This window comes from Stegodyphus dumicola, chromosome X1 (genome assembly GCF_044657685.1).
Source record: "Stegodyphus dumicola isolate Sdum_Otavi_A_Nest chromosome X1, ASM4465768v1".
NCBI classification, from domain to species: domain Eukaryota; kingdom Metazoa; phylum Arthropoda; class Arachnida; order Araneae; family Eresidae; genus Stegodyphus; species Stegodyphus dumicola.
Genome location: NC_140780.1, coordinates 192,008,200 through 192,032,915, shown reverse-complemented (window position 1 = coordinate 192,032,915; position 24,716 = coordinate 192,008,200). Strand labels below are relative to the sequence as shown.

The following is a 24,716-nucleotide window of genomic DNA, read 5'->3' as shown; positions in this document are numbered from 1 at the left end:
TCTGTAAATTTCCCTAAATATCCAAAGCTTTGATGTAATTCTGAGTGCAAGGACGCTATTAGAAAACAAAGGAAAGCCTGGAGCATTTTTCGGCGGTATCCTACTGAATCAAACCTTATAATATTTCAAAAGAGCTAAAGCAAAAGCACGTCAAGTACGTAGGAATAGTCAGAGGAATTTGTGGGTCTTGTATGTGTCTTTGATAAACTCCTCTACTTCAAGTACGAAGGTGTGAGAAAGAGTTCTTAAAGAGTTCTGTCTTAAAGTTAAATGGTGCCACAATTACCAGTAAGGAAAAAATCGGCAACACTATCGGACAGGCGTTTTCAGCTGTTTCAAATAGTAGTAGCTATTATCCTTCCTTCTTTTCTGCAAAGATGCTTATTGAATAACATTCAATTGATTTTAATTCTCCTACTTCTGAAACTTATAATCAAGATGTAACTACGCTAGAGATGAAAAGAGCTCTGGCGAAGACAAGAAGACCATGCCCTGGTCCAGATGGCATCACCGATACAATGTTAAAACAGCTCCCATGTAAGTCGTTGGTTCATCCTCTTCCTTTTCAACAGAATGTGGAAATAGCAAGTATTCAGCAATGCATGGAGGACAGCCTTTATTATCCCAATCGTCAAACCAGGAAAAGATCCTAGGAATCCATCAAGTTACCGCCCCATTGCTTTAACTAGCTGCCTTGGCAAATTGCTTGAAAAGAATATCAACACTCATCTGGTCCACTACTTAGAGACAAATAACTGTATATTCCCTTTTCAAAGTGGATTTAGAAAAAGGACGGGCAACCATTGATAATATTCTACTTTTAGAAACCGGTATCCGTAAAGCGTTCGTTAAAAGGAATCACTTCGTGTCTATATTTTTTTACATGGAAAAACTCATGACACCACATGGAGGTACGGCATCCTTCGTGACTTGTACAATAATGGCTTACCAGGAAACCTGCCTATTTTAATTAAACGTTTCTTACAGGATCGAAAGTTTCATGTGAAGACTGGCTCTACACTTTCTGAGGAATTTCGTCCAGAGGGAGTTCCGCAAGGCAGTGTACTAAGTGAAACTCTATTTAGCATAAAAATCAACTCGATCTTAAAACAGCTCCCTCCTGTAGTTCATGGTACGATTTACATTGATGACCTGCAAGTCAGGGGGCAGATATGAAATATGTCAAAAGAGAATTACAAACTTCTCTGAACAGAATAGTTAAATGGTTACAAGACAAATGGTTTTAGATTTTCTTCTTGGAAAACTATGTGTGTGCATTTTTTGTTGTAGAAAGATTCCTCATCCTGATCCCAAACTTTATTTACAAGATGTACTGATTCCGGTACAAAAGAAGACAAAATTCCAAGGAAACTTTCCTTTCCCATATCACCTCCCTGAGAAGGAAATACTTTAAAACTATGAATATTTTGAAAGTCTTGTCAAATACCTCAAGGGGAGCCGATAGAAGGTCAATGCTGCTTATCTATAAATCCCCCATCCGTTTAAAACTTGACTATGAATGAGTCATTTACAGGCCAGAAAGGCCTTCTGTGCTTGCTAAACTTGATCCGGTACACCACCAAGCAATTTGAATCTGCAATGGTGCCTTTAGAACTTCTCCAGTGGAAAATCTGTATGTGGAAAGCAACGAGACTTCTCTGAGTATAAGATGCGAGCTTCTTCGTTTTAAGCACTATTTTAAACTCATGTCACAGATACAGAATCCCATTCGCTTACATTCACTCAATAATTCATGCTCTCGTTTATATCAGGCAGACCCATCATGTATCCCATCGTTTGGTTTAAGAGTTAGAACTTTACTAGAACAGTATAATATGACTAATACACAGCTGGAGAATCCTTTTGAGATGCCACTATGGGAGAATTGGAAATTTCAGTGTCTAGATATACAGCACTGGGATAAATCTAGCACAAGTGATGTCATTTGCAGGCAGATCTTTGTGAAACATATACATAAATACAGAAATTATATTCCTCTCTATACAGATGGATGAAAATGCAGAGATCCTGTTGGTGCAACCTTTGTAGTAGAAAAAACTATTCTGAGGTTTCGATTATACCTGGCTTGCTCTGTTTTTACCTCTGAACTTACAGCAGTTTATAACATTTCTCTAACGTTTCTGCAAAAACAACATTACATGAATTTCGTTATCTATACAAATTCCTTGAGTGTCCTAACATCACACAAAGAGCCTAAGTATAATTCACATCCCAGTATTACCAGAATTCTTAAGCTTAATCAGACTCTAAAATATCGGGGATATCAGATTCTTTTTATTCCTGGATCCTTGGCCACGTTGGCATAAAAGGGAATGAACTAGCGGACATTACAGCTAAAATTGCTACTACAATATATAATTGCCAGATTCCACTCAGAGATATCAGTACGATGATCAAACATAAAATTTTTAATAAATGGCAGAGGCATTGGGATGACCAAATGAAAATTCGACATTTTTCTGATATAACATACCATCTCTTTTACATATTTCTATTCTATGATTCAAATTATGCCTTAATATTAAATTTCTAAAATTTGGTGCGAAATTTACGGAGAAATTCAAAAATTTATCTTGGCGCAATTTTTTCATTTGCACCAAGAATAATTCACTTGGCGAACTTCTTAACATATTGCAACCAATTTTCCTTTCCCTTCCATTATGCCGGAGCAGAAAAAAGTCACCTTGTTCCTACCTTTTTACATTTTGCATGAGCGGAAACATCGTTCCTACTTTCAAATAATTTTAACGAAGTGTCTAAACCGCATTTGATGTTTTATCACTTTCAACAAATATACCAAATTTTAAAATGCACCAATTTATAAATTCACATATATCTTTGAAAATTTTGAATAAAAACTAATTTTTTGCAGGTATGCTTAGAAATATGTCTACTTTAAGATGATGGTAAAAATTTTATAGATTATAATCCAATTTTTTTTTCAAAAATTTATAAAAATTATTTAAAAATACATGTTTTAAAAATAAATCATAAAAAATGGGTGAATTTTATTTGGATGAACCTGTATTTCAAAATGTGAAAGGAAAAATTAAATAAGTTTAATAAAAAGAGAGATTAATAAATATATACTAAATTAACATTGAGGAGCTAAAAGTTTGAGAGCTAATCTTTTAAAAACTACTCGTGCAATTTTTACAAAACTTGGTAGTTTTGCGTAATTTGAGCCATAGAATTGAAATATGGGAAAAAAAAAAAAAAAAAAAAAAGGTATGTTATTTCAGAAAAAGTATGATTTTATGTCAAAATGCCTATATTAGAACGATGCTATACATAAATGTAATACATATAATAAGTCGCGCTTTTGAGACAGGAAAAATGAAAGTTGAATTTCGTCAATCGGCCCAGTAGAATGGCAGATATAAAACTGTCCCCCCCTTTTTTTTTTGTGCGCAGTGTACTTACACATTTGTCTGTTGTTTGACCAAACTCAGTGTATTTTTTACTTATTCTTACATACAGTGAAAAAAGTTAAATCATAAGTCACGCAGTTTTCAAGTATATGCCTAACATGCAGTTTTCCATTTTACTGTGTTAGATACCATTCACATAAATTTTAAACTGTTTGAAAAGCAGAATTATTTGAACCTAAATTAAAACAATTAGAATTATCTAAAGTTATAAGATGTATAAATGAATTAATTTTAATTACTGCGTGCAAAAAACACGCATCATTGAAAGTAAAATAGAAAAAATAGTAATACATTAATTTTAAAATAATTTATGAAATTTTTTTGTTAATGCTGCCTATTTTCTTGAAACATTTTCATATGACTGAAAAGATGTTTTTAAAAAAAGCTGCATAGTTAAGTTCTTTTTATTTCATGCAAGTACTCGGTCATAATTAGCACTCAGAAGATTAACAAATTTCTTACAAAACCAAGCTGCTTTATACCACAATAATACGAATTATCTTTCATTGCTGCTATCATCCTTTACATATTTTTACTTTGATCTTCTATTCTCTGCTACCACTGAAAATGTAGGTGACTTAACACTTGATAAAGGCACGCCTTTGAATATTATTTTTTATTCAGTTCCATTATATTAACTTTGAAACAAGCGCTTTTCGCACTACATTCTAAAGGCACAAAAATACGGGCACTTCAGGTTTGTTATGATGCATATAAAATAAACAGCAACAGTACATACAATCAACAAATTAAAATATAATTTTTAGACTCAGTTTCTTTGGCAGAGTATTTCACACTTCTAAAATATAGCAAAACAATATATTACTCATAATTTAAAAACCTCCAATTACAAATAATGGAGTATATTGGAATATATCTTTGCTGCATGTGTAACAATCAAAATATTACATTCCATTCACATGTTTTCAGGTATTCGGTTGTATATTAAGAGCACCGGGAGTCACCATCAACATCATCCAAAAAATATATACATATAAAATAAGAAATGGCATAGTAAAATATTTATTGCTCCAAAAATTATTAGAAAAAAATTACTACTTGCAATAACAACTGTCTGCTCCCGCTCCCAGAAAGTTATGAAAAGAAAACTATTTAAATACATTTATTATGTACAGTGACACCTACCAGTGATAACGATTAGCTTTGATATTTTAATTATAAAGTAAAAATTGTAGAGCTTTTCTATTCAGATATTTGAGCTTTCTTAAAAGTAAAATTAAACAATAATTATTAGGAGAATTATAAATAAAATTTGGAACTTACTTCCAAAGTCTACAATAATACTTTCCAGCATTCACTACATCAGTGTAGCTTCATGTTCTCAAAATGAACAATGACGTACTTTATAAGGACTATTTTCCAGTAACTGAATTTTAAAAAGAGTTAACAGTAATGAGGAAAGTAAATTTTCCTCTCACAGTTGGAACCAAAAAGCATATAAAAAACTTTTCTTGTTAAAAATGTTAAAGCATATTTATTAATAAATTTATATTTTTTCTCAAGAAAGAGTAATCGTTTTACTATCTCAGATGCAGTTTTCCTGTAATTATGTAATGAGTCACTGCTATCATACACCATGAGAATTTAAGAAATGCAACAGGTCTAACTTAGATTTTTCTGTTCACTTATAAAAGTAACTAATAACATGCATATACTTCAAAATATAACAAAGGGATGAGATTTTCTTCATTAATTAATGTAGAAAGCAGCTAGCATTGCCCGAAAGTTAGTTAAAATGATATGAATTAAATGGTTGCCAAACTGATTTGGTTGTACAGATTGTTCACATTTGACTGATCACTGTATCTTCTAGGGTATGTGTAATGAATACATGAGTATACATTATAAAACTCAAATTACTCTTCTAAAGCAGCAAAATGCATTCTTATCACAGTAACTACATACATAGAAATACTCAATGTATAACATATTTTTTACATTTTAATCTTTCAATACGTATATGTAAAGTGTGCTTGCACTTGGAAGCTTACTTGTACAATGAACCTTAAATTAGTAGAAAATTATTTTGTACTAAGTGTAATCCAAATCTTTCACTTAGTTTCTCATTTCTGTTTTGATGCAAGACTTGAAAGCGTCCCATCCTTCTGTTTTGACGAGATGAGACTGGAAATAATAAAGTTGAACCATAATCAAATAAAGAATATTTAACACATACAATTTATTCTGGAAAAATGAAATTTACAAATGAATCAACAAATTACTTCTCTTCTCTTAACAGGTATTACATATTCTATCAGAGAAGAGAACTTCTGCAATGGCAAATACCAGATGCCTGTTTTATTTAAGCAACATGCTAGGAATTTTATACTCCAAAAATCTAACAGGAACATTATTTAGTAGGGGTAAAGATGAAACATAAAGTGAAGAAATTATAGCAAACCTGATAATTTCTGAATTTTTCAAATGTGTTATTGTATCTCTCTCTAATCTTTGGTTATGACACATTAACACAGAAAACTGTCCCATGATAATGTTTGAAAAATTGCTAAAAAGGGCATTCAATAAGCAAGATGATAAATATGTGTAGTCAACAGCACTTTCACGGATGTGAAATGACTATGCTTAAACCCAGATTTCAATTTTAGAATATTATTTCTGGAAAAAATTGCATTTATTTAGAGGCTTCAAATAGGTGCTGTTGAAATCCCATCTCCAGAGTGAAAACAGGTTTTAAAATAAGTAAGCATGTATTATATTTTATCAATCTACAGCAGCAGTCTGATCTTTCAAGTCACATTTCCTTTCATTCTGAGTTCAAATTCAATCGTTACACTTGGCACTTAGGATTTATTTTGGTTAAATTTGTTATTAATACACTCTTAGACAAAAAAAAAAAAAAAAAAAAAAAACAACGCACCAAGAAGGAGTTATCCGAATGGGACGAAAATTGGTAGAAATGATGTACATGTACAGAAAAACAAATGATTACAGTTTGAGAAAAAAATGGATGATTTATTGAAGTGATAGAGCTTCACAAAGTGAAAAAGTCAGTAATGCGTTTGTCCACCTCTGGCCCTTATGCAAGTAGTTATTCGGCTTGGCATTGATTGATAGAGGTTGTGGATGTCCTCCTGAGGGATATCATGCCAAATTCTGTCCAACTGGCGCTTTAGATCGTCAACATCCCGAGCTGGTTGGAGGGCCGTGCCCATAATGCTCCAAACATGCTCAATAGGAGAGAGATCCAGTGACATTTCTGGCCAAGGTAATGTTCAGCAAGCACTAAGGCAAGCAGTAGAAACGTGTGCAGTGTGGGGTCGGGCATTATCTTGCTGAAATGTAAGCGCAAGGTGGCATGACATGAAGGGCAACACAACAGGCCTTAGAACTTCGTTGACGTACAGCTGTCCTGTAAGGTTGCAATGGACGACAACCAAAGTGGAACCAACTACGGAATGAAATGGCACCCCAGACCATCACTCCTGGCTGTCGGTCTGTCTGCTGGAAGACAGTCAGGTTGGCATCACACTGCTGTTCTGGGCATCTCCAGACTCGTCTTTGCTGGTCATTGGGGCTCAGTTCAAAGCGGGACTCATCACTAAAGACTATTCTACTCCAGCCAGTGACATTCCAGTGCGAATGGGCTCGATACCACTGCAAACGGGCTTGATGTTGTACAGAGGTCAATGGTAGTCGGTGCAAGAGGTGCCTTGACCTCAGCCCCCTTTCTGTGAGCCGTCTATAAATGGTCCTTGTGGTCACTGAAGCACTAGTTGCACGTACATTCGATGATGCATCTGGGGCTGCGAGTGCTGCTCTGACGATTGCTCGGTATTCACGTTCTGTCTTTTCTCTAGGCTTACCGCTTCCTTCCTGACGCTATGTGCGGTCATGGTTCACTCATTCCTGCCAACATTGTCTAATAGTGGCATCGATCCTGCTCAAATGTCAAGCTATTTGCCGATAAGATCAACCAGCTTCTTTAGCCCAACTACACGACCTCTCTCAAATTCTGACATCTGTTCATATCGTTCGTGCACCTGTATGCCAAGCATAGTTACTGTCTACCAGAGTACACAGAATGAAATTCACGAAGAATTTATGACCTGGAATCATAATTTCTCCTCTTAAATATCCTGCTGCACAAATCAGATGCGCTGTAGCGACAACCGTTCATTCATTGGCAGGCAAAATGTAAAATTTTGCATTTTCCGTCGAAACCTTTATGCATATCATTCTGTGTCCAATTTACTTTATATCTTTTCGTTGCATTATGGTGCATCTTTTTTTTTTGTTGTTGTTGTCTAAGAGTGTAAGTAAGCTTTTGAAGATAGTAAGTTTTACCCTACAATTGCATATTTTTAGTTGCCATATTCTGATCTGGTATAGACAGGGTTTACAGTGAAATAACTTGAATGCAGACAGCTAAAGTTATGGAAGTTGTTACCTACAGTGAAATTACTATGCTGCATAATGTGAAACTGATGATGTCAGTGGTCTTACAACAAAAACTATGACAGCATAAAAAGTGAATAGCAAGTTAGTAAAGCTAGTTGAGTATGAAAAGCTAGTAGAATAGCAAGTTGAGTATGAAATGATGTTCACTGCAATAGTTTGAATAAAATTCCTGAAATGCAGATCACTTCGTAGCCAATCACCTGCATAAATATGTCACTAATTGCCTGTGTGAGATTACAAGGCAGGTACAAATTTACTAACAAACATACATGTGTTTGCAGAGTACAATATATTACAGTGAGAATAAAAACATACAAAATATGATATAAACATTCAGATTATGAAGAAAGAAAGTAGAAACATTTTAGAATTACAAAAAAGCCAGCATTAGTAATTAAGCATGCCCCTTTTATCTCCACCACTGACAGCAATGCACATATGAATTCAGGCTGAATGTTTGTGTTATTTTACTGTATGTATGGATAATGCATGTTTCTAAGTTGTTAATGTCACTAGATGACCAGCTGTACCCATGGTCTTTCCACAGTTACAGCTATAATAAAAATCCCATAAGAAATCCAGTGGGCTTACATTAGGTACACTCAGTAGCCACTCCATATTATCTCTATACCTGATGATCTTATCCTTGAAATTGCCCAACATCAAGCTCTGCACTTAGGCCAGATAATGTGGTTTAACAGCATCATGCTGAAACCACACAGAATATAGATGAATTAACAAGTCATCTAAGAAATAAGGTATTGTGGTTTGCATTAGTTCTAAGTATCTTTGTCCAATCAAGGTTCCACCACAGAATACACGCTCTAAAAATTTGTTCACACCATGGTTTTAAAATCACAAGGGGTCTAAGCTGAGCTTCATTGCTACATAACCAGACTGCTATGGTTAGTAAAATTGGTTTACAGATTTTGCATACAATTTTTAACTGTTCAACTTTATGCCAACTTAGTATAACAGCTGACCAATCACAATGAAGAAAACACTAGTTGATGGTTCCACCAAGTCAACTGCACATTTCAGCATACACAACTCTCCCTGCCCTGACATTGATAAAACCATCGTCTGAATAAAGCCTAAGAGGCTAATCTTCCAAATCTCACACCAGACATTGAGGACCACTATACCTGATGATGAACCTTTTATTACAATAATGGATTTTCAGGTGACCAATAGTGCGAGTTATGTATCTATATTCACTTTTGTAAATCATCACTGTTACACCAGAACACAGTTTCATTTCATGGTATTAAATATTTTTATCATCTATTAGATTTCAGAGGAAAACGTTGTTGCTTAATTTACACAATTCTTGTATTTATTATCCTCAGAGATTTAAATTTAACTAAACTGCATTTTTATCAGCTTTTTCTTGAAATTAATAATGAAAGAAACTGCTATCAGGTACCTATTATACACTTAACTTGGTATTTGACATATATATACTCCAAGACCAAGTATTCTAATTTCATTTGCTATACCAAAAGAAGAAATCTCATATTTTGCTATCCTTTTTTTTTTTACAAGAATATCTTACAATAGCTTTTTACCTGCTATTTCTACCTGATTTACATCCATTCTTGAAGCAGATTAAGTTGATTTCTAGAAAAAGTACTTCTTTCAATTTTAAGTATTACTCTACTCTACAATAATGGATTTTATATCAAATATATATATTATACTGCAACTAAATACATGAACTAAACCATTTGTGAGTTTCAAACAAAAATGTTAAAAGACAAAAATATTAACAAATAGGTCATATTAATAACTGTCTCGAAATTCCTAATGAAAATACCACATATTACTACCTTCCATTTATACAATACGCAGTATGCTTACATGAAATTTATAAAGTTCGCAGTATGTTTACATAAAATGTATGCAGTATATTTGCATGAAATTTAACTGCTAAATGAAAGGTACTTTTTTCAATATATTTCGATGGTTATAATAAAACTACATCATTAGGGCTGATTCAACTACAGTAATATATGATCTCAGCCATTATTAGCAATGCATTCTTATTTCTTAAGGAATATGAACTTTGACAATTAAATATCTAGTTGGCTATTCACACAAGACATCTTAACATGATGCCATTAGAGATCGAAAATGACTTCAAAACATATTAAAATGTACTATGGGAAATCTACACCTATCATCCATGCTTAAAATAATGACATTATATAAAGCATATTCTGCACTTTTCATTTAAAGATTTTGTTTCTGTTTACTTTTGGTAATTATGAATTACAGAATAAAACCATTTATCTCATCAAATAAAGTTATATAGCAGGTTAATAATTTTATGATTATTTTACTAAAACAAGAAGAGAAATTTACTTTGAAACCTCTGTGCAGCCTGTCCCTCATTATAGCAATAAATTCTTTGTATGATAACTGTCCATCTCCATCTTCGTCAAAGATTTGAAATACAGCATTCACTAAGTTGCTATCTAAGCTATGGCCAGTACAGATTGCAACAGCACGATGAAATTCCTCTAAAAAGTTCATAAGGTATACATATTGTAAGAATTTTATAGCATAGAACATTAATACACAGCATTTTCCACAAAAGCCTGTGTAGGGACATGCATTTTAGCAGAGCATAAACTCACTAGCATATCAGAGACATACATACAGAGTGATTAAACAGCTAATTATTCATAAGTTTAAAAAAATCATTATAGATAGTTGCAAAAGAAATATGAAATCGCTGCTTAACAAATATTGTCTGCAGGAAGAATGCAAAAATGGAGTATCACTTAATGAAATCAAAATATGCTTAAGAGCTACTGCAAACAGTTCTTGAGGAAGACAGAAATTCTTCCTACAGTTAAATATTTGAGAGTCATTTTAGCTAATAAATTGAAAACTGTACCTTTGCCACATGCATAATTATACAAAAATCATATTCTAAACTGCAAGTTATTAAAGCTTAAGGTAAAATGTCATAATTGCTGCATTTTCGTGTAATTTTTTATTCTCGGTAAACTTACTTATGTTCAATTTCTTTGGATATAAATGGCAATCCAAGCTTGAACAGGGAATGCATACCCTGTGTACATATGAAAGTTAAAAAAAGGTTTACATTCTCTTTATTTGAGTGCTTGAGTCCAGCTGAAAGATAAATTTATACAGGAATTTGTAGGAAGCCAATAATGTTATTAGACTGTAAGTATGAATGCAATGTATTGTAATGTTTGACAGCACTCGGATTAAAGTGAAACACTTTCACAATTTCCTGTAAATATACATAATAGCGATACTGCTATTACAAATCAACCTAATGTATGTGATGGTAGTGACTTCTCTTTCTTGTAAAAACTACTGATAAAGTAATGATATTTACAATTTTGGTTAACCAGTTTTCACCAAGTATTTTTAAATACTGTTTCTCTTTAAAATAGTAATTTGTGTGGGAAAAATGACATTAGGAATACAGTGAAGCCTCAGTTCATGAATTTAATTCATTCCTGAAGGACGTTCATCAACTAAACTGTTTGTGAATTGAAACAATATTCTTCACAGGAATTAAAGTAAACTGAATTAATTTATTCCTGAGCCACAGATGATTGCTAATTCAAACTTTACAACAGTACTTTGCTTACAACTCAAAAACCAACATAAACGATTACAACATATAAAGTGAAAGAGATAAAACACAACATTGCACATATAAAATAGACTCACATTTTATTTGATTTCATTTCATTGTACAATGAAGAGAGACAGCATTAGAGGAAAATAATGAGAAAGATATAGTAGGTTGATTGAAAAATTCCCTTTCATAACATTCAATTACCCTCTTTAGGAGGCATTGTTAGCCCAGGAGGGCTATTAATTTCTAAACGGCATTTTGCGTTGATTCACTTTTCAAACTGTTGCCACCAAATATTATCGCCATATATTATATTTAAAGAAACTAAATAATGAAGAATCTGCATGAATGCATTAACTTTTCTTGCATTGTGAAGAAACAACAGTACCTAGGAATTTTGGGAAGGACACTAAACTCTTAAACGAAGGACCATATAATACGATCCCTAAAGATCCATCACCTTCCGACTTGTCAAAAATAAAAACTGCGATCAAATCTTCGCAAATCATTTCAAGCAACTTAAAACATTCGCTTATCCCATCTGTTGCGAATTGTGCCAGATTATATGCTCTTCCCAAAATTCATAAAAGTGGTATTCCTTTCCGTCCTATTGTATCAAAATTAGGTACTGCTTCGTATCCATTAGCTAAATATTTGGTTTCTAGATTTTCCACTCTCTTAGACAATAACATTTACACCATAAAAAATTCAATAGAGTTTGTAAAAAAGGTTAAAAACATTTCTCCTAGTAATTTACTCATGGTTTCTTTTGATGTAAAATCATTATTCACCAATGTCCTGGTGGAGGGTGCATTAAGATGTCTAGAAACCAGACTTCGCGAATTTCATTTCTCTTGCATCGAAATTGATGAGCTAATTTCTCTCACTCAACTCTGTTTGAAACAAACACATTTTGTTTTCCAAAATAAATATTACAAGCAAACTGAGGGATTAGCCATGGGAAGCCCCCTCAGTCCCATCCTGGCTGATATCTACATGCATTATTATGAATCAAAATTGTTTGAAACTTTAAACTTCCCGACATGGTTCCGCTACGTAGACGATACTTTTACCCTGTTTGAAGGTAATAAAGATGATTTAAATAAAGTTCTTTCAACAATGAATTCTATTGATCCTGCTATTCAGTTCACTTTTGAACTTGAGACTTGCAATTCTCTTCCGTTTCTCGACATTCTGGTCACATGTAACACATCCAACTTCAGTACTACAGTTTACCGTAAACCTTCATCGGTTTGCCTTCCAACACACTTTAAATCATGTCATCCGACTAAACAAAAGTTAGCTTCATTTTATTCCTATTTTTTCCGTGCTCTTCAAGTTTGCTCCTCCAAACTAGCCCTTGATGAAGAACTAAATTATTTAAAAGCAATAGCTATTGACAGGGGCTTTTCACCCAACATTATTAATCAAGCAGTTAAAAAATTCTCATCACAACACACTAAAAGGCACACTCTTGTTTTAGGAGATTATAAAAATTCTGTTGTCATTCCCTTCTTTCCATCAATTAGCTATAAAGTTGCACATATTTTGCAGAAATTTAACTTTCGGGTTGTTTATTCTCCCATCAATAAAATTCCGAGTTCCATACTTAAGGACCCCATTCCGGATATGAATTCCTGGGGTATTTATAGGATTCCTTGCCAGTGTGGTTTAATTTACATTGGCCAAACTAAGAGAGCCTTAAAATTTCGCATCAAGGAACATGAGGCATATGTTAGAAAAAAGGAAACACAGAAGTCTTCTGTTGCGCAACATTGTTGGTCCGAAAATCACACTTTCAATTTTTCTGCTGTCAAAATTATTCAAAAAACATCTTCCATTGGAAAACTGGATTTTCTAGAGGCATTTTACATTCATAAAAATCTTTCTGTTCTAGTTAACGATCCTAATTCCAATCCAAATTTGCCTTTGACCTTTAAAGAAATTATGTTTTAGTTCTGGTTTCACCAACAGATGGCGCCACTTGCTTATTCTTGTCCAGGCTTTCTTATCTTATCATTTTTTCCTATCTTGTTCATTTGCGGTTTTGCAGCTGAGGATGGTGGTTCGGTAAAACCATTGAAACTAGTCCTGTGGAAATTTTGTAAATATAACGCTGATTTTTATTGTTTGTCTTCTGAATTAGTATTTATTCGGTGTGTTATTGTGTCTTAATTATAGGATGTTTTGCTGTTTTTAAATATTTTGTGATATTGCTGTTGAATTGAATTTTTAAGTGCGAAGAACGTGATATTTAATCAAGAATGGTAATACACAAAGCATTACAAAGACGCCCTTTTGACTGGAATACAGGTTTCAGATTTTTTTTAATATGTTTAATTTTTCTTCTTTTTTCTCTCTTTTCTTTGTTTCTATGTGCTACTCAACTCTGCTTGTGACTCACTGGACTCACTCAAAATCTGCTCAACGTGATTTGTTGTTGCCTATATTTTAAAATGTTCCTAAAGTAAGACATGGCATTGGAACTCAAAATGCTTTTGCTTTGCAGCTTTATTGCTTCACGAGGGTGAAATCTTTACATGAAAAACCTCGCATCTTATCCTATATTTTTCACAAATTTTGCTGATCAAAGAACTAGGATCACTTTTCCTTTTTTCCCTTTTTTTCTAAAGGTGCTTCTTCAAAAATTGCCTTATGTTACTTCTTCTAAAGTTGTATAGTCCTTTAACATTGAACTCAGTCTGACAATCCTCTAACTTCTTCATATCTTCATTCTTAACTTCCTAGCTCATCGTTCTTCATATAGACACAATACCACAGATATCAGAAAATGCCTTTAAACTGTCAGAATGCTCAAAGTCTCTGCTTGCAACCCAATCTGTCCGTAATTTCCTCCAGGCAAAATTATTATCCTGTAAGTTTCTTGCTTTAGAGTGTTAATTATGTGGCCCAAGTTACTCCAAAATACCTTTGAAAATCATACACTGCCGAAACTAGAGGCACTATTCATCACTAAGCCATTTTTGTTCAGATAATTTGTTCAAGGCTTTCATTATCCAAGACTTCACTTTCATTATCCAAGATTTCACTTTCATGAAATTCAATTAAATGCTTATAAAGGCTATTGTCAGATTCGAAAAGAGACTTGCTAATAGAACTTAAAAACAAATTATCATGTATATGAGATTATTTTTTTTAATATCTTAAATTAATTTACGGTCTTATTTTAACAAATTCTATATTGCAGGGAAATGAGGAAGTTCAATATAGTAATTAGCAACAATAAAGCAAAAATCCATTGCTGCCTGCCGTTTTTGTAACTCAGTGCAACTTTATCAAGGTGTTGTTACTGTGGTGAATGCAGTAAAAATACTTTTGTGCTTGGCTGGAAGAAGAGAGGTAGGCTTGGAATAGCTTATCCATGCTTACAGCTTTCCATGTCAAATGAATCAATCTACTGAGAAACATTTACCTTCTTGTAACAAAGTCCGTTGCTCGAAAGCACAACCATAGCATAATAGTAAGTGATTCACCTCATTTAAGAAAACAAAATAATTTATTTTCTTACGTCATATTTCCACAGTGACATAAGGTAAGCATAAGTGAAAAATAAACTTGAAAAGCAAAACAGGGTTACCACAATATGTTATTACAATATGAAGGATAAGCTTATAAGAGTAGCAGTAAACTAACAAAATAAGTTACTGAGCTTTCTTTCAAAGCAATATTTAAGCTTCCATAAAGCATGTCTATAAATTAATTTTAAAAATATAGAAATATAATTCCTAATAAAGGAAATAAACTAAAATTAATACTATTTCCTGCTTTATTAACCTTTTAATAAACATCAATGTGTTCAGCTCCCTTTCCAGTTATTGCATCACAGATGGTACAAATAAACACAGCTCACAATACAAATTTACAACTTACAGATATGAGAAATATTTGGAAAAAAAGAATTGCTTAATCTTACAACAGCTCAAGGAATAAACCTACTATGAATATTATATAAACTTTGTCTTTCTGTTCCTTGGTAATTTCAAATGCTAAAATTTCATATAACTACAAGCAATAGTCCTTTAGCTGTCATTACAATTAACCACCATAGTAATAAGATGCTATGTTATTAAAATTAACTACCATAGTAATAAGAAACATTTCAAAAGTGCAGATTTATAAGTTAGGATGTCGGAGTATATCACCAATTTTCTAAATTTCATTTTAAACACAACAGTCATATGTATTAAGAATCGGGTCAAAAGAATAGCCCTAAAAAAACTATTACAGATGACACAGATTAGATGAAACATATATTTAGAGCTTGTGGTTTATCAGATACAAGCAAATTAGTCACAAGAAATAATGTGCTGAGCAAGGATTGTACCACATTGCTGCTTCCATTCAGTGGCGTAATTAAAGGTACGCAAGAAATGCCATCACATAGGGGCCCGAAGGTTTAGGGGGCCCTTAAATGTCCTGCTGAACTACATTTACATGTTTAAACTTAAAAGTTTTTTTTTTATTTTATTTCTTTCCCTTTCCCTTTTCATTTTTATTTTTAGAGTTTGTACTACTATGAATTCTTATTTTAATTTTTATATGTTTGGATTTTGTGTTAAACCTCTTTTACACAATTACTAATATTAATATAGCTGAGGAATAACCTTGCTTTGATGCCAATTTACTTTTTAACTTTATAACCTTTAAGTACATATAGTATATATTTACTAAAGAAATATTGATACTGTTATCTCCTAATATTAATTTTAGTAGAAGTATCTAAAAAGAGTGAACCCACAAGTAGGAAGTTTAATTTCGAAAATTGTTTTAAAGTAACTTGTATGTAAATTGTTAAAAATTTTTTTAAGGGCCCTCTTCCTATATGGTGCAGTAATGCAGTTCCGTATATGACGCAGAAAACGGGCCCTTGGAAGCACATCAAACAGTTAAATTCAGTGTTTGCAAAAGTTAATATTACATCATTTGACTATGAAATAATAACTTCGTGACCTACCCCAGTTCAGGCATAGGAGTCAGCAGAAAATAAGAAAAGTTCCTTTGTATTTCTTAGTTTCTTACCTGAAAATTTTTAAAGGTGACCCCCTGAAGGAAAGGTTTCTCCCTTTGCAATCCCAATTCAACAGGGGGTGGAAGTGGAAATTAATTGTAACTATTTATTATAATGTAATTACTTTGTATATTAATTTATTTCTATATACTTTGTTATTATGATCAAATAATTAATAGACACATTTTCTAAGTATAAATAAAGAAGTAACTAGGCAGGATTCTGGTACTTAATTTCGAATGACCTTTGCAAGTTAAGAGGAAACATGGTACTATATTATTTGCAGTTCGACATTTTCATAATATGTCATTCTGAAGCGTTTAATTTTGTTCATATATTGAATCTGTTACTAGCACCTACATTAAACCCAAGTCCAAAAATCAGGACTAATATTAAGCTTGAAATTGAATTTATTAATGTGAATGATTTTTACAATTTAATATAACATGTATTGTGTTGGTTCACTATAAACGGCATATCACTTTTCAAATTTTTGCCACCAAATAATTTCACCTTGTACTATTTTTGAAAAAATTAAATAAGGAAGAATCTGCATAAATGTATGCATGCTTTTCGCACTGTGATGAAAAAACGTTATCTAGAATGTTTGAATGCATTTTGAAATGGTGTCCTCGTCCAGGAAATGCAACGAATTTATGACACCACATTTAGAAAAGAGAGATTTCCCGTTTCTTAGGGATCTTTGAATGAATTCAAGGTCAAAGAAAGAAGGGGCATGTTTTATGCCATGGCTAACACAAAGAACACAATGAAAACAATGAAACAATGAAAGAAGTTTCATTCTGGTTGCTTAAACATTAAGCGGCAAATATTCCAGTAAAGTTTTTTTCCTTAAATTTATTGAAATTCATGACTTCTTCTTCACTCATGGGAAGAGGAAATGGAATGGATGAATATTTTTACTCGAAATAATGAGTAAATCAATATTTATCTAATTTTTCATATCAAAATTTACAAAATATTCTCACATTGCAGATAAAGTGCAGGTCAAGAATTCTTTAAAATTCCTAAACGAGAATTATATCTGAAGGCATGGAACTTGTAAATTGATTTGCTTTAGGAAAGAGAATAGCTGTAGTGTTTCTTAGCCTGTAAATTACTCATCTGCCAAACATTCACACTAATCTGCAAAAGATAATTCTGAAGATATTAAATTTTTTTTGAAAGAAATATTTTAATTTCCCTTCGTTTGAAAAAATATAACAAATTACAATTCATTTTAACAACGTGAAACATTTAAGCCTAGAATTCAGTAATGTGCAATAATTTGTATGTTATTTAAACAGAACTGAATTGAATTATTATACAATAATAAAGCACTTGAGGAATATTTGCCCAAGGCGAAGAACGCCTTCATGTAGTACTTTCTAATCGTTATTTGAAATGAAAAAGTGTGTGTGTCTGATTGTGGCAAAGCCTCGAGGGCTATCTGCCTAAGGACAGAAATGCCTTCGTGGAGGACTTTCTAAGGGAAATTGGCTCGTATACGCGTTACACATGGGAAAAACCACAAAAACGCCCATGCAGCCAGCCCGTTCGCGGGATTCGAACCTTGGACCAAACTACCAGTGTTCAGCGACTTTACCGCTCGGCCGCTGGTAGGCCGTTATTTGAAATGAAACTTTAAAATTTACACTTTTGCTTTTAATTTATTTTAATTTTTATTCTACTTTTACTTTCCACAGCATTCAGTACGTGAAATCATCAATAATAATATAATAATGATAATAAAAATGACATCATACAACTAAAAGTATATACTACTTCGTAAATTTCGATAAATTAATTACTGAAAATATTAAGCATATCAATGGCAGCGTTGACCTAATAGTTTGAAGTTGCATTTCAGCATCTGAAAGAACACAAATTACAATGCAATTTTCACTACATAGACGAAGGGAAAAGAATTCTCCCCCCTTTATTGCAATATTTCAATAATTTTTGCAATTAAAAAAATTTAGTTAAAATGTTTTAGTAATAAATGATGTGATTTTCACTCATAAAATCCCATTTAGCATTATTCTCTTTCATTTTGGCACCATTAATATATTATATGTATTTTTCATATTTTTGTCTTTAATAAATTAATGTTTAAGATAAAAAATGATACGGCTTAATTTATAAGCAATGTAAAAACTGGAAATCTGAGGTAATTAATTTCTGAGACAGAAATAGTTGTTTTAAGACGTAAATAAAAAAGATAACAATAATAAAAAATATTAATGCTCCTAAAATATATCGTGATTTTTGCTTTCCTAACTGATTTTTGCTTTTTGATCCACCTGGGGTAAAAAAAAAAACCTATTTTCATTAAATGATGTTTTGCACATTTCTCTAAGAAATGCACAAAACTTGTTTCCTAAACAAGTATTTATTTATGTTAATTTTAGAATCTCTGCGACAGAGTACTCATCTTCAAATATATGTTAGTGTCAATAAGCTTAATTACAAATTATTAAACATTTCTGGGGAGTTGTCATATTTTGCTATAGTGGGTATTTAAATTTATATAAATCCTCATACCATAAGTATTTTGTGTTTAATTTTAAAATTTCCATTTCACATATTACACAGTCATCTTCAAGGCTCTTTGGATACAGGTCAATAAAATTTGTTTATTATTTCACCCTAAACTTGTGGAAGAATTTCTTAAAATTATTCGAATATCCATAATTTTTATTGTTAAATATTTAATAATTATACATTAACTGAAATACATATATAGTACAGAGCCAATGCTAAAAGATATTGCAGGTCATGTATTATGTGTCATTGGAATATGACAATAATAATAGTAGAATTTGACTGGGGAGAAGAAAAAAAAAAAAAAAAAAAAAAAAAAAAAAAAAAAAAAAAAAAACAGATGTTTCAGCTTTTTAGAAAGGAAAGTGGACATCTTTACAGTAAAATCTTAGATGAAAGTTTCACTGTGACTCAACTTGGAAAGACACTGGAAATTTATGGTGGAGGCGGGGTCTCTTTCTTTGCTAAACAGCTGCGTTGAAGTGTGAAATGCTATCTTCAGTATACTTTTAATTGGCTGATGACTCAGAACAGTAAACTGAACTTGTTCTTAGTCTAATGGCATTTCTCTAGTTTACATCATTACATCGAGAGCATAAAGAAGTTTTTCTTTAGGATTAAATTTCAAAGTCTCAAATATAATTCAAAATCCAAACTTATCACCATTAACAAATGAAATATAAATATATGTTTCCATACATTAAGAAACATAATTACAGGCCAAAAATAAAAAACAATTTTTTTTTTAACTTGTCCTGTGCTGCAGGATTGAAGTAAAATAATCTTAAAGCATCTAAAGTTAAAATTAAATTGGAATCAAAGGAAGGCAGTTCCTTGACGCTATAAATAACTGCAACCATGTATAAGAGGTTTAACACAATATCTAAACAAATTTAAAATAAGAATTCATAGTAGCACAAACTCGAAAAATAAAAAATGCAAAAGGGAAAACATACAAAATTATAAAAATTATTCTCCTTTTATTGAAACTCTAATTCAGAACTCATCAGGAGAAAATGAATTAAAGCTTCATAATAGTAGATTAATGCGTTTCAAAAGCACACTTCGTTGTCCTGGTTCATTTGAGATATAAAACCGTAAAAAGAATCAATTACATTTTCATTTAAGACATTAAAATTCATATAAAACCGAAAAATCGAATCTGAAATGTGCGAGAATTTTCTCTACACGCTTTCGAAGCACTTGGAAAAAAGAATAAAACATAACATTGTGCCAAATTGACCTTTCAAAGAAAAACAAATTGGTTTAAAGCCATTATATGCAAATCCGAAATACAAAAGCAATTACAAATAAAGAGCAAAGCAAATGTACTTTAAACCAAATTGTTATTTAAACAACACTCAAAAATTGGGTGTCCTCGATTATGCTAAACTAAACTTCTAATACCAAGAAAACGAAAAACTTTTCATAGAGATTTCTATTTTATTTTTCACATTTTTGTCATTAATAAATTAATTATGAAGATAAAAAGAAAATTAATAGGGCTTAATTTATAATCAATGTAAAAACAGGAAATCTGAGGTCATTAATGATAATTCATAGAAACTAAATAGCAGAGTCGTAGCTAGGGTTTTCAGCGCCCAGGGACAACTGAAGATTTCGTGCCCCCTACTGCTTGCCAATGATGGAAAACATTTAATTCTAAAATGTCGTAACATCAGTTTGGCGCCCCTTGGATTCTGCGCCCGGGGACAGATGCCCCCTTGCCCCCCTCTAGCTACGACCCTGCTAAATAGTGTTAAAGTAGGTCCATTATGTCCATTGATATGCATTAATATCATTTATTGTCCTGTGGCTTAGTTTTAGAAAACATCTGTTAAACAAATTACTCTTTGCTTGAATAAAGGTATTCTGATAAGGATATCTATGAATTCGAAATAGAAGTTATTTTTCAGGACAAAAGATAGCAGATGAAATGGTGTCTGCCGATAATATCGCGGCAAAAACATCTCGGACGAAAACGTCGCGGAGAAAACAACGCAAGGCGAAAACGTCATGCTACAAAACATCGTTGGAGAAAACATCGCAGTCCTAAAACATCGTGGTACAAACAAAGAAAGTCTAAAATACATAATCTTTGGTACAAAACACCGTCATCGAAAATAAAGCGGTTCAAAAACTTCGCAGTTTAAAAACGTCGTCGTCGAAAATATCGTGGTAAAAAATAAAGTATCTACAAATCATCGCATGACGATAACATCGCAGACATGCTTTTTTCAGGTTTTAATAATTGTAAATGGATATTCCCATAAGGATTTGTGAGTACAAGATGTAAAGAAGGATAATTTTTACTTTCACATTTTTTTATTGACTAATAAATTTTTGCTGGAAAAGTAAGAAGGAAACTTAAGCATAGAAAATTAAACGCAACTTATAGATTATACTTTTGATGAAAAATTACCAGTAAAAACTTTATAAAAAATGATTTATTAATGGCCTTTATTAGTTAACTATGTCGGTTTAAAATTCTATTCAGTGCTATAAGTTGCATTAATTTTCTATGCTTAAGTTTCCTTTTTATTTTCTCAGCAAAAATTTATTAGTTAATAAAAAATATGAAAGCAAAAATTATCCTTCCTTCCATCATGCGCTCACAAATCATTATGTGTATATCCATTTACAGTTATTAAAAAGCATGTCTGCAATGTTATCGTTATGCGATGATTTGTAGGCTACTTTATATTTTACCACGATATTTTCGACGACGATGTTTTGTACCATGATGTTTTCTCTTTGCGATGTTTTGTAGCACAACGTTTTCGCCTTGCGTTGTTTTCTCAGCGACGTTTTCGTCCGCGATGTTTTTGGCTGTAACCGATGAAATAGTTCACATATTATGTGTATATTGTCTAAGAGGTGATGCAAACATGAATGTTTTTTTTTAAAGTTCTTGATATGTATTTCTAATGTCTAATGTCTTTGAACTGCAAATTCATTGGCAAATCTGAACTCCAATAATTCAAAACATAAACAATTTGTTTAACAAACGAAATAGGAGTGTCTAAAATTATTGAAAACTTTATTTATATTAATGCTTTTCGTGTTTTATTGCATACATTTAAAATATTTGTGAAACATTCTTATTTGAGAATTTAATTATACGGCTTAAAGACAATGAAAACTATACTGCAGCTTAAATTGTAATTGACAGGAAAGTAATGCAATACATTAATATTAAGATTATTATATAAAAGTTTTAATTGTCAACTTTTGTGCTAACGTAAGTTTAAATACCTGTACTTCCATTATCTTCGGTTTTTATAGCTATAATTCTGCCTAAAATACCAAATTTTTCTTATGTCCTTTCATTCTTTTATCATTAAATTAAAGTTTTAATTTCTGTATACTCTAAATTTGCATTATCCTTGATTTTTAAAATGATGCGAAAACTAAACTCTAAATATTAATCAATATTAAATTCGATAACAGGCGTAAAAGTCAACAAAATACAAAGTCCAAATTGGAGATGTGTTTTTGCTTGTATATGTGTGTATATTATGTAAATGTGTGTATTTGCATATATATGTGTGTATTCAATATCTTCCTTTCTTTTGTCTTTTGTATCCTATCTTACTAATTTTCTTACTTTTCATTTGTTTCAACATTCATATAAGTTTTATGATTTGCTTATTATTTCTTTATATATAATTAGTTTTAAAATTAAAACATAACTTTTAATTTTACATTTTATTTGATTTTAATTATTCGTTGTTTTATTTGTTTAAATTATAATAATATTTCATTCACTGCTCTTGATGGCTTACAGTAGGACTCTGACACCTTTAGTTCCTAAATTAAGCCCAGGTTTAATAAATATCAATGTGCATAATTTTAACCTCTAAAGACTTGTATGCTTTTTCGGATTATCCTGGCAAAGATTAATCACACGGAAACTACATACATTACAGATGCTAGTTAATAGAAACTTATTGTAATGAATTTTTACATTAATTCTTCCAGATTTTAGTTCAGGAAATTAATATAATAAAAACATTTAAAAAATAAAATGAGTTAAAAAATTAATATAGCATTAATTCAAGAAAAAATCTGCAAGATTTCAGATTTTAAATTATGTTTAAAGGGGCGTTTTTTTAACGTTTTGTGCATTACCTTTATTTATTAAATATATTTTTTACACTTAAACCGTAAAATTCAGTTCAACAGCAATGTCGCAAAATAATTTTAAAATCAGCATATCTTTAGAATTTCCGATACACAGTTCCGCGCGATTTTTTTTCCTCGTAGAGCGTTGTCACCGCTCACTTTTAAATCGGTGAGTTTGTTAATCAAAAATTCGTTAAAGTTTTACACAATATGATTGATAAAACAAATTCAAAATTTGGGCTTCCGGATGCCCATATTTGGGTGGAAAAGTACGTTATTCAAAATTGGATGGCTCTAGGTACAATTGTTTTATCCTGATGCAAGAAATATAGATACATTTATGCAGATTCTTCCTTATTTAATTCCTTTAAATATAACATAGGGCGATAATATTTGGTGGCAACAATTTGAAATATGAATCGAACATTTATAGTGAACCAACGCAAAATGCCAAAACGAAAATAATAGTCCGACGGAGCAAATTGCACCTTTTTTGGCCTAAAAAATTAATTTATTTTGCTTAATTTTTATTCGTTAAATATTTATACTGGTTGCAATAATCTTTTTCACAAGCATATTACTCTCTCCTGATAGCATAATCAATAAATTTAAAAAATTTTAATTTGATCAATCTTAACTGCATTTACGCTAGATTTTTCACACTAAAAGTTATAAATTTTTAGCCCAAAAAGGCTATTAATTTCGCTTTGGCATTTTGCGTTGGTTCACTATAAATATCATTTCACTTTTCAAATTGTTGCCACCAAATATTACAGCCCTGTGTTATATTTAAAGAAATTAAATAATGAAAAATCTGCATAAACGTATCTATATTTCTCGCATTGGGATAAAACAATGGTACCTGGAGCCATACAATTTTGAATATGTAATCTTCAAACAAATATGGGCATCTGGAAGCCCGAATTTGGAATTTGTTTTATTATCGATGTCATATTTCATAATTTCTTTTAGTGGAGGAACGTTATTCTGTACTATTATAGCTTGCTAAAATTATTTATTCTAGTTTCTTATGGCATTCAGCGTCATCCTTGGCAGACAGAATTTAAAATTTCTCATCTCAGTTGCTATTTGGCATGATATACTCATTCATGTAAACCACGCGGGTAAATTCTGCAAAGTATAAAGACGAATCTGTATTCAGCTGTCGGAGCTCTGCACAATTAGAAAACATATTGAAAGTTGTAGAAGTGATAATAATAATTTAATATATTTCATTTCAGAAGTAAACTAATTGGCAGAAACGTTAGAAATCTACCCTTCCTTTAGTCAGTCCATCATACCCTAAGGCGACATAGATTGTTTGGGTATGAAGCTTCATATGAAAACATGCAAAGTGTTGGAACAAGAATTTAAAGTAGAACTGTATTTCTGCACGTTAGACATTGCTATTCGTTCTGTAGAAGAAAGATTTGAACTTACTCGGGAATATGGAGCATACTACAGTACAGTTTTCTGTACGACATAGGAGCCTCAAACATCTTTC

General features: G+C 31.8%; 1 protein-coding gene across 5 annotated transcripts in view; it reads right to left on the bottom strand.

Annotated features, from left to right (window-relative positions):
• Positions 1–3,838: 3,838 nt before the first annotated feature.
• The window catches only part of MICU3 (Mitochondrial calcium uptake 3), a 103,888-nt gene continuing 83,010 nt past the window's right edge, over positions 3,839–24,716 (bottom strand). For all 5 annotated transcript variants that reach the window (XM_035351174.2, XM_035351176.2, XM_035351177.2 and 2 more), the window contains 2 exons: positions 10,257–10,414; positions 3,839–5,597 (listed from right to left, as the gene is read on the bottom strand). In XM_035351174.2, the coding sequence (XP_035207065.1) occupies positions 5,529–5,597; positions 10,257–10,414 (227 nt within the window). In that variant the 3' untranslated portion in view covers positions 3,839–5,528. The remainder of the gene's footprint in view (positions 5,598–10,256; positions 10,415–24,716) is intronic.